The following is a 15,506-nucleotide window of genomic DNA, read 5'->3' as shown; positions in this document are numbered from 1 at the left end:
CACTCACTGTGCGCTGTCCAAGGGCTGGGTGGAGCAGAACATTAAGTCCCACTGGCATGCACTCACTACATGCATCTGGGAGCCCACGGTGAGATAGCACGCCACTCACTGCGGGAGCATAGTGGGAATCCCTTGTGCGTTATGGCTAGTGAGCAGCTCACTGCACAGGTTCGGGGTGGTGTCAAAGGCCAGTCTGGATGTTGGTGTGGCTGCCCTCCTAGCCTCCGCTGCTCCCTTCAAGATGGCATGGTCTCCACCCCAGAGCCACGCCCAGCCTGGGAATGCCTGTGCTGGTAGCAGGGGTTTCTATACAGGAGAGCCTGATCTACCAGCTTCTGAGACTCCTGAAAGATCTCACTGCCCCTCACTGAGCCACACAGACACCACACTCCCCTTGCACTCCTTTACTTACTCACATTCTCTCCCTCATTGCTATCCTGCTGGCCACCATGTTGAGATCTTCCTCACTTAGTCTTAATTTTCATATTTCTCAAGTAAAACTGCTAATAAGTTTAGAATTAGTAAACATTCTTTCTCAGACTAACATAAAAGTACTGTTGTTAGTGTTTGCCTTTGGCATGAATACTTACTGTGCTCTTTAAGCTGATGTCACCTCCATGATTTCCACTGTGGTTGCTTTTGGTTGGCCATATTATGTAAGAACTAATACCATGATTTTAAAGAGAAGTGGGTGGGTGGGAAGAGATCAACCAAAGAACTTGTATGCATAACCCCTGGGCACAGACAATAGTGCGGTGAAGGCCTGTGGTGGGGTGGGCTAGAAGGAGTCAATGGGGTAAAAAGGGGACATATGTAATACTTTCAACAATAAATATTTAATAAAAAAATAAAGATCAAGTCAAGAAGTTTATAGTTTTCTTATTAAATACAGAGGCCCAATGCACAAAAATCATGAAAGGGGCTCAGCCCTTGCAGCCCCAGCTTCATCTAGAAGGTCATCCAGAAGTCCAGTCTAATTAGCATATTACGCTTAAATTATTATAGACTAGAGGCCCGGCGCACAAAAATCTGTGCACTCGGGAGGGTCCCTCAGCCCGGCCTGTGCCCTCTCGCAGTCTGGGACCCCTCGGAGAATAACCACCTGCTGGCTTAGGCCCGCTTCTCGGGGGATTGGGCCTAAGCTGGCAGTCAGACATCCCTCTGGCAGCCCAGGAGCCCTCGGGGGATGTCCACTTGCCAGTGGGGAGCAGGCCTAGCTGCAGTCGGACATCCTTAGCGCTGCTAAGGAGGAGGGAGAGGCTCCCACAACCACCGCTGTACTGGCAGCCATCAGCCTGCCTTGTGGCTGAGCAGAGCTCCCCCTGTGGGAGTGCACTGACCACCAGGGGCAGCTCCTGCATTGAGCGTCTGCCCCCTGGTGGTCAGTGTGTGTCATAGTGATCAGTGATTCCCAGTTGCTGTTAGGGTCAATTTGCATATTACCCTTTTATTATATAGGATAGAGGCCTGGTGCATGGGTGGGGGCCGGCTGGTTTGCCCTGAAGGGTGTCCCGGATCAGGGTGTGGGTCCCGCTGGGGTGCCTGGTCAGCCTGGGTGAGGGGCTGAGGGCCATTTTTAGACTGGCCACACCCCCTTCAGGGTGGGGGTCCCTGCTGGAGTGCCTGGCCAGCCTGGATGAGGGGCTGAGGGCCATTTTCAGGTTGGCCACACTTTCTTCAGTGAGGAGGGTCCTGCTGGGGTGCCTGTTCAGCCTGGGTGAGGGGCTTATGCCTGTTTCCAGGCTGGCCACAGCCCCCAGCCACCCAAGCTCCCAGTGGAGGCTGGCTGGAAGCAGGTATCTTGTATTTATTTAGCTTCTATAATTGAAACTTAGTTGCCTTTTGTGGAGGCTACAGCCGGCCATAGCAGGCAGGAAGCTTGGCTGCCTCTATCGCCGGGGCAACCAAGCCTCCTGCTTGCTCTAGCTCCGTGGCTGCCGGCCGCCATCTTGGTTGGGTTAATTTGCATATAGTTGCTCTGATTGGCTGGTGGGCGTGGCTTGGGCATAGCGAAGGTATGGTCAATTAGCATCTTTGTCTTTTATTAGTGTAGATTGCTTGTATTGATGTTAAAATTGAATTGCTCTTTAAAACTACTTTGGGACTAAATTTTTAAAATTAAAACTATAACATCATATATGCTCACTCTTGGAAAAACGTATTTGTAAGTTTACAGCATCTAAATTTTTTTCAAAGCGAATATTTCTGTAGTTACTTAAAGCAGTTACTGTATTCTTGCTGTCATAATTTACTAAGTTCTCTACTAACATGGTACAGCTTTATTCTGCACACTCATGGTCTCATAAATGATTTATTTTCCAAGGTGGCCCACACATTTTGAGATTTCTCATTCTAAAAATTCCCTGGCTTATTTTTGTCAGAATTTTGCAAGGGGAGGCAAGTGAGGTAAGTGTAAGATTTTGAAAAGTGCCACATGGGCTAGTCTCATGTGCAAGTCAGATATATTAGACCTCTCACAACTGCAGAGCCTGCATTACTAACTTGTGGTGTGCCTAAAACATTTAGCGTACTTCTTATCCTTAATTAGCCCACTATAGTGGGCTAGGAGGGTTTGGCCACTTTCCTGCTCTTATCATTTTGTATTGTTGCTAAGTGGCTTATGTTATCTTGGCAGGCTTGAGGCAATTAGACATTTTATTTGAAGCTGGATTTAATTATATAAATTTGACCTGGTTAAATTTGAGGAATGATTATTGTTAAATACTATTTTTTGTACTTTAAAAGTAAAAAATGCATATAGTAAGGAAAATTCAAAGTGAGAAACTCTGCCTTCCAACCTCTAGCCCTTTCTCCTGTAGGTAAGCATTAAGAGTCCCTGTGTAAGCTTCCAGAGGCTTCCTGTGCATATGAAACCACACCTATCCAAAAATGTATATCTGGCCCTGACTGGTTTGGCTCAGTGGATAGAGCGTCGGCCTGCGGACTGAAAGGTCCCAGGTTCGATTCCGGTCAAGGGCATGTACCTTGGTTGCGGGCACATCCCCAGTGGGGGGTGTGCAGGAGGCAGCTGATCGATGTTTCAATCTCATCGATGTTTCTCACTCTCTCCCTTCCTCTCTGTAAGAAATCAATAAAATATATTTTTTAAAAAATGTATATCTGATACATTCTTTAAAAATAGAAATGGGAGTTGTAGTATTCTAGGCCCTGCTTTTTTTACTTAATATTTTATGAACACCTTTCTATGCCAGCACATACCTGTACATTCTGTTTAACCAGTGTTGTTTAACAGTTAGGAATTTCTCACTTTTTTGCTGCCCCTAACAATGCTGCAATGAGAATCCTTGTATATACATGCATATTTCTGTACTTCCTAACTATTAACTAAATTTGTAAGAAGAGAATTGCTGAGTCAGTTAAGGTAATGTAAAATTATTCTCCAAATTTGTATACCAATTTAAACACAAAGAATTTATGAGAAGTATTAATTCCCCAGATTTTGAAGAAGTATTGAAGAATGATGTTAGGCTTGGATAGAGCTCCCAGATGCACTATACATGTCTACATTACAAAAGATGCTCATATTAATACTAGACCCTCTCATTTGGCATACACACATAGTATTTTCTTATAATGGACCCAAAATGAAAGAAAATCAATTATCTCAACAAAAAAGAGATTAGTCCTGGAGGAGGAAATGCTGTCCTTGGGGAATTGGTTACAAAAATTAAATAAAATACTTTGTTGTATTGATTATCTTATCTAATAAAAGAGAAACATGCAAATTGGCTGTACCTCTGCTACACTCACAAGCCATGCCCACCAGCCAATCAGAGCGACTATATGCAAATTAACCCAACCAAGATGGCAGCCACGGAGCTGGAGCAAGCAGGAGGCTTGGTTGCCCCTGTGATGGAGGAAGCCAAGCTTCCAGCCTGCTCTGGCTGGCTGTGGGCTCCGCTCAAGGCAACAAAGTTTCAATTATATCCTATCTAATAATAGACAAACATGGTAAAAGGGTAATATGCAAACTGACCCTAACAGCAGAAAGACTGGGAATGATTGGTCACTATGACACACGCTGACCACTATGGGGCAGATGCTCAATGCAGGAGCTGCCCTCTGGTGGTCAGGGTGCTCTCACATGGGAGGAGCTCTGCTCAGCCATAAGCCAGGCTGATGGCTGCCAGTATAGCGGTGGTGGTGGGAGCCTCTCCCGCCTCCTCAGCAGTGCTAAGGATGTCCGACTGCAGCTAGGCCTGCTTCTCGCTGGCAAGTGGACATCCCCCAAGGGCTCCTGGGCTGCCAGAGGGATGTCTAACTGCCAGCTTAGGCCCAACCCCCAGCAGGTGGGCATCCCCCGAGATGTCCCAGTTTGCAAGAGAGCACAGGTCGGGCTGAGGGACCCCCCTCCCCCCGAGTGCACAAATTTTTGTGCACCGGGCCTCTAGTATGTTCATAAACTTTAAGAAGCTTTCAATATAAGCATTTATTTACCTTTAGATTTGAGCAAGAACTTTTCCTTTTACTCCTCGTGAATTAGGCTCTTTCTTAGAACTCCATGTTTCTACCTTTTCTTTCATAGCAACAAAATCCTCTGCGGGCATGCTATGATTGGAATGGCTTTCTGTTAAGCAGCTGGAATTTTGATGTCTTAAAAGTGTAACCCATCTCAATCAGATGCAACAAAAGGAGTAGTTTGTGGCTCATATATTTGTCTTCCTTGTATTGCCTGGTCATTAATATTTAATATTTTATTTCCCTGATAACTTTAATAAAAAACGATATCTATTCCACAGATTTCAATGGGACAGATGCTTCAAGATTTTGGAAAATTTCTTGGGATGTTCCTTCTTGTTTTGTTTTCTTTCACAATTGGATTGACACAACTGTATGATAAAGGCTATACTCCAAAAGAGCAGAAGGACTGTGTAGGCATCTTCTGTGAGCAGCAGAGCAACGACACTTTCCATTCGTGAGTGTCTTTTACAGTTTTTAGTAGATATATTCCTCTCTTTCTAATATGTTGTGTAGGAATTAGTACTGACAGAAATAGAACTTCAAATCTTCTTTAAGAAATTCCTTTTTAATAAGAAATACTTATTTTTAATGTATCACTTGATAGTTATCTTTACATATAGACTCTTTAATTAGCAGGCCCAGATTATGCCATTGGCTACCCCCTGTAGGCTGTGTGATTGGAGGAGCTCTTGGCACTTCATGCACTACTGGCTTGGGAGCAGGGCAGCTCTTTGTGGGTTGTATATAGCGTAAGATGTTCAGCAGCTCTGCTTCTCACTCACTGTTACAACCAAAACAGTCTCACATTTTTAGCTTGTTAGGAATTATTAGAATGGACAATTATTAGAGCTTTATGAACAATTTTTTTCTCTAATTTACTGTTATCATAATACATACATACTTTAATTATGCTCAATAAGGAATTGAACAACCAGTTGCGAGGCAGACAAAATATCACTCCCTTGGAGCTCCAGTGGCGCAATCGGTTAGCGTGCGGTACTTAAACAAAATATCACTCCCTCATTCTTAAATAAAATAATGGAGAAGAGGTGTGGAATTGCATATTTGTTGTGTTTTATGTACCAACTCTTCTTCAGTTACGTTCATGTCATCTTATTTAGGGAATAAGTTCAGATAAATAATAAATGTTCATCCAACCCTTCTGCATACCAAACACCATTTTAAGTGCTGAGTGAGTAAAGAGTCGATAAGCAGGACCACCTCATGGAGCTTATATTCTTATGAGGTGATACAGACAATAAGAAATAAAATATATGATGTATTACATGGTGGTAAGGGCTAACAAGACAAAGCTTGGGCCAGGGGATGTATGTGTGAGGGTACAGTTTTAGATAGGATATTAGGGAAGGCCCACGGAGATGACATTCAGATAAATATGTAAAGCTGGTGAAAGATCAAGCAGCGAAGGAGGGGTCTGGAGGAAGAGCATCAGCAGAGAGAGGGAATGGTAAAGGCAAATGCCCTGCATTGGAAGTATGGATGCAAATTCAAGGAAAAGTCAGGAGGCCAGTTTGGGCGGGGTGAATCCGAGTGAGAGCTGTAGGAGATGAGGTCAGAAAGATAATGGGATCATGTAGGACCTTGTTGGCCCTTGTAAGGGTTTTGGGCTATTGAGATAGCCATTTGATATTTTTGAGCAGAAGAGTGACAGAATCTGATTAGGCATTAAGAGGATCATATAAGTTGGTATGTTAAGAATGGACAGAAAGGCAATAAGAGATGAAAGAGGAATCATTTCTCTTCCTTTTGAGTCTACTTCTTTGTTTAAAGTAAGGCATATCTGTACTGTTGGGTTCACCTCATTTATTTTATGAAGTATTATTCTTGGATTATCAATGTTTTCTTTACATAATGTTGATATAAATGAATTCTTCATTTTTGCTAATGATTTAATTTTCTTTTAAACAAAAATGTAATCATCTTTACAGGTTCATTGGCACTTGCTTTGCTTTGTTCTGGTATATTTTCTCCTTAGCACATGTGGCAATCTTTGTCACAAGATTTAGCTACGGAGAAGAACTGCAGTCCTTTGTGGGAGCTGTCATTGTTGGCACATACAATGTGGTGGTTGTGATTGTGCTCACCAAGCTTCTGGTGGCAATGCTGCACAACAGCTTTCAGTTGATAGCAGTAAGTGTCTATTCTTATAAAAACTCTATATTCTCTTCACATCATACCCAATGTATGCAGTAGATAAGGCATCCAAATATTATAAGAATTAAGAATTAGTTTAATTTTAAAATTAGATTTTTAATGCAAGTAACGTATAATAACAGCACATCGTGAATCAGATTTTTACCTACAAGATGTAGAAACATGGGCAGTTTAAAACGATATCTTTTTCTTTGCCACTCCCCATGTGCATGTTCATATTCTATTCGCCTTTTTCATTTGCCTTTTACAGAATCACGAAGACAAAGAATGGAAGTTTGCCCGCGCAAAGTTGTGGCTTAGTTACTTTGATGACAAGTGTACATTACCTCCACCTTTCAACATCATTCCTTCACCAAAGACCATCTGCTACATGATTAGTAGCCTCAGTAAATGGATTTGCTCTCATACATCAAAAGGCAGGGTTAAACGGCAAAACAGTTTAAAGGTAAGAGACTAGAATTGCAACATAGAAGTTTTAATAATTCCTAACCTCAAATGTTTCCTCGGGCATAAATATGCAGGCTTCTTAAGGCCTGGGACTGTCTCGATTTTTTTTACTCCCGTATCTTTAATGCACACCATAGATATAATATAAAGTAAGGACTCAGTAAGTATTTTTGAGAATGAGAGATAGAGCTGGAATTTTTTCATGAAATCTCATCTCAGTTTTAAAACATGCAGAAAATATTCATTATCCCTATTCTGTGAGCGTAGATACTGATATCTCATATTTTTTCTGGTTCTTCTTGAAAGTTATTCAATACATGAATAATTTAATACATGTTGCTATAAATCAGAAGTTGGCAAATTTTTTTCTGTAAGGGGCCAGATAGTAAATAATTTAGACTTTACAGGCTGAGACAAAATCAGAGATTTATGTGAGTACTAATAGAATAAGAAAGAACATAAATTTCCACTAAATTTTTATTGATGAAATAAAAATGTAACAATAATTGAGTAATTATTAAAATTATTAAATTTTTGTTAATACAGATCTATTAATAAAAAGAATAGAATTCCATTTGGGGAGGATAACATTTTGTTTAATTTGGGTTCAGAATTACTGTTCCCAGCCTTGCCGGGTAGCTCTGTTGGTTAGAGTATCATCCTGATACACCAAGGTTGCCAGTTCCATCCCCAGTCAAAGCACATACAAGAATCAACCAGTGAATGCATCGATAAGTGGAACAAGTTGATGTCTGTCTGTCTCTCTCTCTCTTTCTCTTGCTCTCTCTCCCTTTGTCTCCCTCCGGCCCTCCCTCCCCCTTCCTCTCTTTCTAAAAAAATCATTAAAAAAAGAAATTGCTGTTTCCTATCATCAACCTAGTAACAAATGTTCATCTGTAAACCCATTCTTAGCCAACAAGCCATTAAAACCAGGAAGTGAGTCAATTTGACCTGTGTGTAGGTAATAGTTGGCAAATTCCTCCTATAAACTGAGGACTCCTATGACTGTTTTTTAATCAAAATAAGCACACAGGTGAATGAATAAAACAAATTTGCAGGGTATATTTGTTTTAAACAAATGTTAAATGTTATTTTATAACAGAGTGGCAAAAGTATCAACACTAATAAAAGAGAAAAATGGTAATTGGCGTACGAGCTACCCTTTTCATTGGCTAATCAGGGCTATATGCAAATTAACTGCCAACTAAGATTGACAGTTAACTGCCAATTAAGATTGACAGTTAACTGCCAACAAGATGGCGGTTAATTTGCATATGTAGGCACAATGCAGGGAGGCGAAAGGGAACGCAGGAAGAAGCCCCCTGCCACTGACAGTGATCGGAAACCCAGGGGGGAGCTAAGAGCTGGGGGGCAGGGCAAAGGCGGCCCTGGGGCCGCCTTTGCCCTGCCCCCCAGCCATGACTGGACAATCAGGCGCCTTTGCCGCCCTGGCCAGTGACAGCAGGAAGTAGGGGTGGAGCCAGCGATGGGAGCTGGGCACGGTCGAAGCTGGCAGTCCCAGGAGCTAGGGGTCCCTTGCCTGGGCCTAAAGCGAAGCCCACGATCGCAGGGCCACTGCAGCTGCGGGTCCCCGCTGCCCGGGCCGGACGCCTAGGCCAGAGGCCTCAGGCCTGGGCAAGGGGCCGATCCTGCGATTGGAGGGTGATGGGGGTCAACGCCTGAGGGCTCCCAGTATGTGAGAGGGGGCAGGCTGGGCTGAGGGACACTCCCCCCACACACACACACACACACACCCAGTGCACGAATTTCGTGCACCGGGCCCCTAGTAGTCTAATAAAGCATTAGAAGATTTCTGTTTGTATCTGTGAATACTTTTCAAAAATCCACTCTTTTAAATATTGTTTATGCCCATTGTTAGTATCATTTTATTGCTTTGTTTTGAAGGAATGGAGAACTTTGAAACAAAAGAGAGATGAAAACTACCAAAAAGTGATGTGCTGCTTGGTGCATCGTTACTTGACTTCCATGAGACAGAAGATGCAAAGCACAGATCAGGCAACTGTGGAAAATCTAAATGAACTGCGCCAAGATCTGTCAAAATTCCGAAATGAGATAAGGGATTTACTTGGCTTTCGGACTTCTAAATATGCTATGTTTTATCCAAGAAACTAATCATTTTCTAAATCACATAGAGAATCATTTTCAATAATAACTCTGAAAGGCTGTTTGCATAACTTGCAATTAAATCATAAGATATATATTGAAATACAGAATTATGTAAAAGCATTATTTAAAATATTTATAGCATAACTGTTATATAAAATATGTATATAGAGTAAGTTTTTTAAAACTTCTGTAGGTAGCTGTTTTCCAAAGCAAAACAGATTTAGTAGACAGGTTTTGTGAGCATGCTGCTTGGTTTTCTTATTTGAACAACGCTCTAAAATTTTTTTCTTTTTATGTTAAAGAAGAGCAGTTATAACTATACACATTGCCAGAAAGTTCTGTAAATGAAGACCAGTAAATGTCTTCCATGGAATAACTTGAAATATTGAAGTGGTGGTTTATAAAATATGTTTTAGGACTTTACATATAATATAGTATTTATTGTTTGAGATTTTAGTTTCATCTAAAACAGTAATCTGTTTTTTATTTTATTATAATCCTAAGTAACAAAGAAACAACCTTAATGAATATTTGAATCTATTTATGTCTCTATAAATTTAAATTCACTTCAGTTTCATTATTGTAATATATTTACTAGTACATGGTTGTAATTACTCTATTTTTAATTTTGCTTTTTTTCATTTAATAGTATTTTATATATACACTAGAGGCCCGATGCACGAAATTCATGCAAGGGTCGTGGCCCCGGCCCCTGCCCGCCATTGCCGCCTGCCACTGCCGCCACCGGCCGGGGGGCCTCTGCCATTTCTGCCGCAGCCCCCGCCGATGTGGCTTTGTCCAGAAGGAAGGACGTCTGGAAGGACATCTGGTCTAATTAGCATATTATGCTTTTATTATTATAGATTTCCATTTATTGATATAGTCCATCTGTTAAATTTTATAGAATCATATTGTTTTTAAAATATATAGTTAGCAGACTTGTTATTTGTCACTGTAGAGTACTTGTTTATGTTTACAGGTTTGCCCACGTACTTCTATAAGATTAGGCATTTGGTGGTTTTTAATTTTTTCTTGTTATAATAGTGCCATAATGTTTTTCAGGTTGGCATGAATGTTCATAGCTATAAAGCTAACCCAAAGTAAGGACTTAGAAGATATTTCTGTACCATGTGTGGTCACAGGCCGTTTTATTTTTTTAAACATTGGAAAACCCTACAGGGCTCTGTTCTATATTTGAAATAAGGTTCTTGAGCTTTTCTCCCAAAGTATTTCCCATAGAATTAACATAGCTTCTATAAAAGTGACTTCATGTTGATTTGTGGATCATTCTTGCTGCTTAAGATGAAAAGCATTGACTTTTTTTAAATTAGAAAATAAAATATATATTAAAACTTATTTCCTATGTTCATACAAAGGATGTAGTTAAAATTTTTTCATAGGCTTATCTATTCTTGCAAAATTTTCAGTTAAGAGGTTATTAGGTCTATAATTGACTTCTTAACTGAATGTCATGTGGTTTTAAGGCCACTGGGTACAGGTTGTCCTTTGTTTGTAAGCACCACTGATCCAGGGATCATTGTCTGAATATATTAGTATTGTATTTTAGCTTGCTTTTGACTTTTTGCTTTTTAATTTTCAGTTTGTAAGTGTTCCCTCTTTGGGGCCAGTTCTTATAAAAATGTTTATTGTAAAGTTATATATTTTGTCTATAATAGGATTATGCACTTCCCAATTGGGATTTTACATCAGGATTTTTAGTCATTCTAAAAAATATCTAATTATTAAATAAAAATATTTATGGAGTGCCTACAGTGTTTATGGATTACTTATGTGGTATATTTTGAATAACAGTATATTGTCAGAAGAAAGGTGAATAAAACAATATTGGCTTGTAAATTGACAGAGTCTGTCCATTGTATTATTGAAATTTTTGTTTTTACTCTCTATACTTTTTTTGAGATAGAATTCCTGTCATCAAATTCACTCTTTTAAAGTATACAACTTAATGTTTTGTTTTGTTTTTTAAGTCGTGGTAAGAAAATCCTAAAATGCAAAAAATCAACCTCAGACCTCAACACCTTTCTACCTTCAGTGGTAATTACATGTAACTTTTTAAAACTCTACCTTTATCCTATCTAATAAAGAGGGAATATGCTAATTGACCGTCATGCCATCGCAAAGATGGCGGCACCCACAGCGGAGGCGGGGTTTCTGTAACACAAGATGGCTGCACCCACAGCAGAGGCCGAGTTCCCATACGAGCCTTAATGAGCAATCAGCAGGGACCTGAGGCTGCGCTCCCCACCCGGTGGGGCTTGACAGGGGACCTCAGGCCGCTCCCCCTGCCCTGGTGCCAGGCTGGGGGACCTCAGGCTGTGCCCTCCGCCTGGCAGGGCTTGAGGGGGACCTGAGGCCTCACCCCCTTCCAGGCAGGGCTTGACGAGGGACCTCAATGTGCGCCCCCCGCCTCAGTGCTGGGCTGGGGGACCTCAGGCCATGCCCCCCACCCTGGTGCCAGGGGACCTGAGGCTGCATCCCCCACCCAGCGCCGGGCTAGGTGACCTGAGGCTGTGCCCCCCACCCAGTGGGACTTGACAGGGGATCTCAGGCCATGTCACCTGCCTGGCATGGCTTGATGGGGGCCCTGAGGCTGCGTCCCCCCACCTGGAGGGGCTTGATTGGGGACCTGAGGCTGTGCCCCCTGCCCGGCGTCGGGCCAGGGGACCTGAAGCTGCATCCCCCACCCAGTGGGGCTTGACAAGGGTGGAGCCGGCCAGGTCTGGATCTTGCCCAATTGGGGTGGGGCCAGCTGGGTCTGGGTCTTGCATGATTTTGAGGTGCTGCGGGTGGGCAGGGACTTGACTCTTGGTCCTGTGATGTGCCCTAAACTCTGACAGGAGGAAGATTTTCATATACATTTTACTAATTTTCTTTCATCTCTGACACTTCTATTATAGAGAAAGTGCAAATGGCAATATTAAAATATTTCCTCTAATTAATCCCCTTTTAATGTGCACAAATTTCATGCACCAGATCACTAGTCCTATATATTAAAAGCCTAATATGCTAAGTGCCCTGTCGACCGGTCAGCCATTCAACCAATCAAAGCATAATATGCTAATGATATGCTAAGGCCGCTCAACAGCTCGCTATGATGTGCACTGACCACCAGAGGGCAGACACTTCAACCAGTAGTTTAGCTCACTGCTGGGGTCCAGCTGATTGGGACTGAGTGAGATGGGCCAGACATGCCCTGGAGCCCTCCTGCGGTCCCTCCCCAGCCCCAATCATGCACCGGTGGGGGTCCCTCGACCTGATCTGTGACCTCTCACAATCTGGGACCCCTCAGGGGATGTCAGAGAGCCAGTTTCAACCCGATCCCACAGGCCAGACCGAGGGACCCCACTGGTGCATGAATTTGTGCACCAGGCCTCTAGTATTTTATTAAAAGGGTAAATATGATTAACCCAGCTGTTTACTTGAATTACAAAAGTAATGTGACTCAATATGAAAATAAAAAACTGTCTATAAATCTCTGACAGGTATAAATGGCAATATACAGTGCACATAGGGGTCACACAGAATAACAAACTCTTATAAAAAAATATTTTAATGCCTTTCAAATTCAACTTTAAAATTATCCATGGAAAAGATTGTCAAGTCAGAATGAATACCTCTTAGTCAAGCGTCAGAAGCTGAACACCATCAATTTAATATGCAGCGACAACTTTTCCCCAGGCCTTTTCTTCTCTATCTGCTCCTCTACACTCCCCATTCCGTCCTTTCCTCAGTCCTGAAAATGGAATGTGTTGAACATCTGAAGTCTGTTGCTATGATGTTGTGCAAACCATAACATGCTGTTGACCATCTGTAGTCACTAAGCCAGTGGAGAACTGGTCAGTTAGTGCCTCCTGGGACAGCTCTCCCCTTAGACCATCTATAGCAGTGATTCTACCAACACCTCTCTCCTTTCATAGCTTCTGGATTTCTGAATCTGTAATTTCAGAGGTTTTATATGACTGCCAGCCTAAGGTGGATATGGCAAGGAGAACATCTTCTCCATTGTCTCCTTCAGAAGGCATCGTTCTTGCTCCAGGTGCCATGAAGCTAATGAGCTCACACACTGTTGAACACATTCTCTGACATGTTTTGCAACCATGTGAGGTATGGCATTTTTCATGATATTTGCTACATTTGTAATTGGAAGATAAATACCTTGTTCTCTGAAACTTCTTTTAAAAAATGGATTTCAGAGAGGGAGAGAGATATAGAAACATCAATGATGAGAGAGAATCATTGATCGGCTGCCTCCTGCACGCCCCCTATTGGGGATGGAGCCTGAAACCCAGGCATGTGCCCTGGACCGGAATGTAACCTGACCCTTCAGTCCACAGGCTCATGCTCTACCCACTGAGTCAAACCGGTTAGGGCTCTGCAACTTTCTTTTAAACCACCTGTGTCTTGATGGGCAGCTGTCCTGGGCACCATCCTAAGGCTGCATCACATAATGACTTCCTCCAGTGTAGTCCGTGTAATGCCTGGTTGAGAGGCATCTATTGAGAACTGTCATCACCCATTGTCCTGAAACAGCACCTGTCTAGCTCCTGCCCTCACTGCTGCTGGTCCAGTACTAACGCCCCTGCAGTCCTTTCCCCGGGGCTGCAGGAAGGGTGGGATCCTGCACCATGTTCCCCGTAGCAGTGGCAGCCTGGGCTCTGCACACATACCTGGGCCACCCTCAGAGCTGAGACCTCACTGCCAGGGAGCCTGAGTGTGCCTATGGGCCACCCCTGAGGTTAGAGCCTGCAGGCCATGCTGCCCAGCCCTGCCCCGCCCCTCCTCTTGGGTGGAGGAGGCCTAGGCCATGGCCTACGAGGAGGAGTGGAACTTGGGCAACTTTGACAAGAGGGACTAGAAGTGCCCAGCTTGAGTGGCTCAGTTCATTGGAGAGTCACCCAGCTCGGAAAGGTAACTGGTTGGATTCCTGGTCAGGGCACATGCTTGGGTTGCAGGCTTGATCTCTGGTGGGGGCATGCAGGAGGCAGCCAATCTCTCTCATAGATGATTCTCTTTCCCTCTACCTTGCTTTCTCTATAAAAAAATTTTTTTTTAAAGAGAGAGAGAGAAAGAGAGAAACAAGGAGAAGGAATAAGCAACCCATACCAAGGCTGTGACAAGGATGAAGGTAAGTGGAAAGAATCTGAGCAAATGAAGGTTGATTACAGTGGCCTCAGAGATCAGACAGTGCAAATAAGTGAAAAGGAAGATGATAGTGAAAAAAGATCCATGTGTTAATTGGGAAGAAGGTAGAGCTGCTGGTGGTGGTGTAAAAAAATCTTTCTACTCTAGTAGTTGTTCCAGAAACCCCAGAACCGGCAATGACTAGAGTAGGAGACAGGTAAACCACAGCAAGGAAAACACAAAGATCACCAGAAATACACAGTGATCCGCAGTTCCCATCCCTGCAGTCCACTGCCAAACATGTAGAAAGCTGAAAGGTAAGGAAATGGAGAAGAGCTTTAAAGTAGTAAGACGCAAAACTAGAGGTACCAATGAGGTTTCAAAAAACCAGGCCCTTAAACTTCAGCCAGACAACCAGTATGCTGTGTATGAAAATCAGAAAAGCAGTCACACACAGTACAATTAAGGAATGGTCTTTGCTAACACTGCTGAGGTAACTAGACCACAGCTAACCACCAGCAGCAGCCATTCATCATTTGATCTCTGCTGGGTCTACAGCAACCAATGCTGACCCTCCATGTAAGTGACAGGCCCTATTACACTATGGAAGTTGTGTCACAACTGCTCTTTAAGTATATTGAATTCAGAGGGATTTTCAGTGTTTTAAATGTGTGAACTAGATTCATCAGTGTACTTTCATAATAAGTATTCCCTAAATACAAAAACAACAACACAAAAACGGCAGCCAGTGGTCATTTCAGAATGTGTTTATGTTCAGATACTGAGCCCTCATGAGGCTGACTACCTCAGAGTTGCTGCACTCCTGGACTCATGTGGATCACAACTTCTGGATAAGGTGACAGATGTGAAGTGGCGATGTGAAACTTGCAACCAGCTCTACTGGATCCCTATTGGAAATCCTGCAGTCAGCCATCTGGGTTCTGATCTGCTGTAAAAGATAAAGATTTAAGTGACCTTAACTAACCTGTCCTGTGCCCCACCCTCCAAGAATGCTCTCTGTAGTGGGCTCTGGCTCTATTAGACTTCCTGGAACATGCTGCTCTCAAAAGAACTGATGTGTTCAGATGCTCTGTGTAGGGCTATGATTTCTAATTTAAACTTTCAGTTGAATT

General features: G+C 42.8%; 1 protein-coding gene and 1 pseudogene across 7 annotated transcripts in view; both read left to right on the top strand.

The window, feature by feature from the left end:
• TRPC1 (transient receptor potential cation channel subfamily C member 1) overlaps positions 1 to 11,092 on the top strand; it is a 201,877-nt gene extending 190,785 nt beyond the window's left edge. For all 7 annotated transcript variants that reach the window (XM_059688259.1, XM_059688257.1, XM_059688258.1 and 4 more), the window contains 4 exons: positions 4,761 to 4,936; positions 6,432 to 6,633; positions 6,908 to 7,102; positions 9,010 to 11,092. In XM_059688259.1, the coding sequence (XP_059544242.1) occupies positions 4,761 to 4,936; positions 6,432 to 6,633; positions 6,908 to 7,102; positions 9,010 to 9,237 (801 nt within the window). In that variant the 3' untranslated portion in view covers positions 9,238 to 11,092. The remainder of the gene's footprint in view (positions 1 to 4,760; positions 4,937 to 6,431; positions 6,634 to 6,907; positions 7,103 to 9,009) is intronic.
• A 2,964-nt stretch (positions 11,093 to 14,056) lies between these two features.
• LOC132229688 (protein CDV3 homolog) lies at positions 14,057 to 14,885 on the top strand (annotated as a pseudogene).
• The last annotated feature ends 621 nt before the right edge of the window (positions 14,886 to 15,506 follow it).

The sequence above is a fragment of the Myotis daubentonii genome, chromosome 3 (assembly GCF_963259705.1).
Source record: "Myotis daubentonii chromosome 3, mMyoDau2.1, whole genome shotgun sequence".
Lineage (NCBI taxonomy): Eukaryota > Metazoa > Chordata > Mammalia > Chiroptera > Vespertilionidae > Myotis > Myotis daubentonii.
The sequence above is the reverse complement of the archived record's forward strand: the minus strand, read 5'-3'. Positions and strand labels throughout refer to the sequence as shown.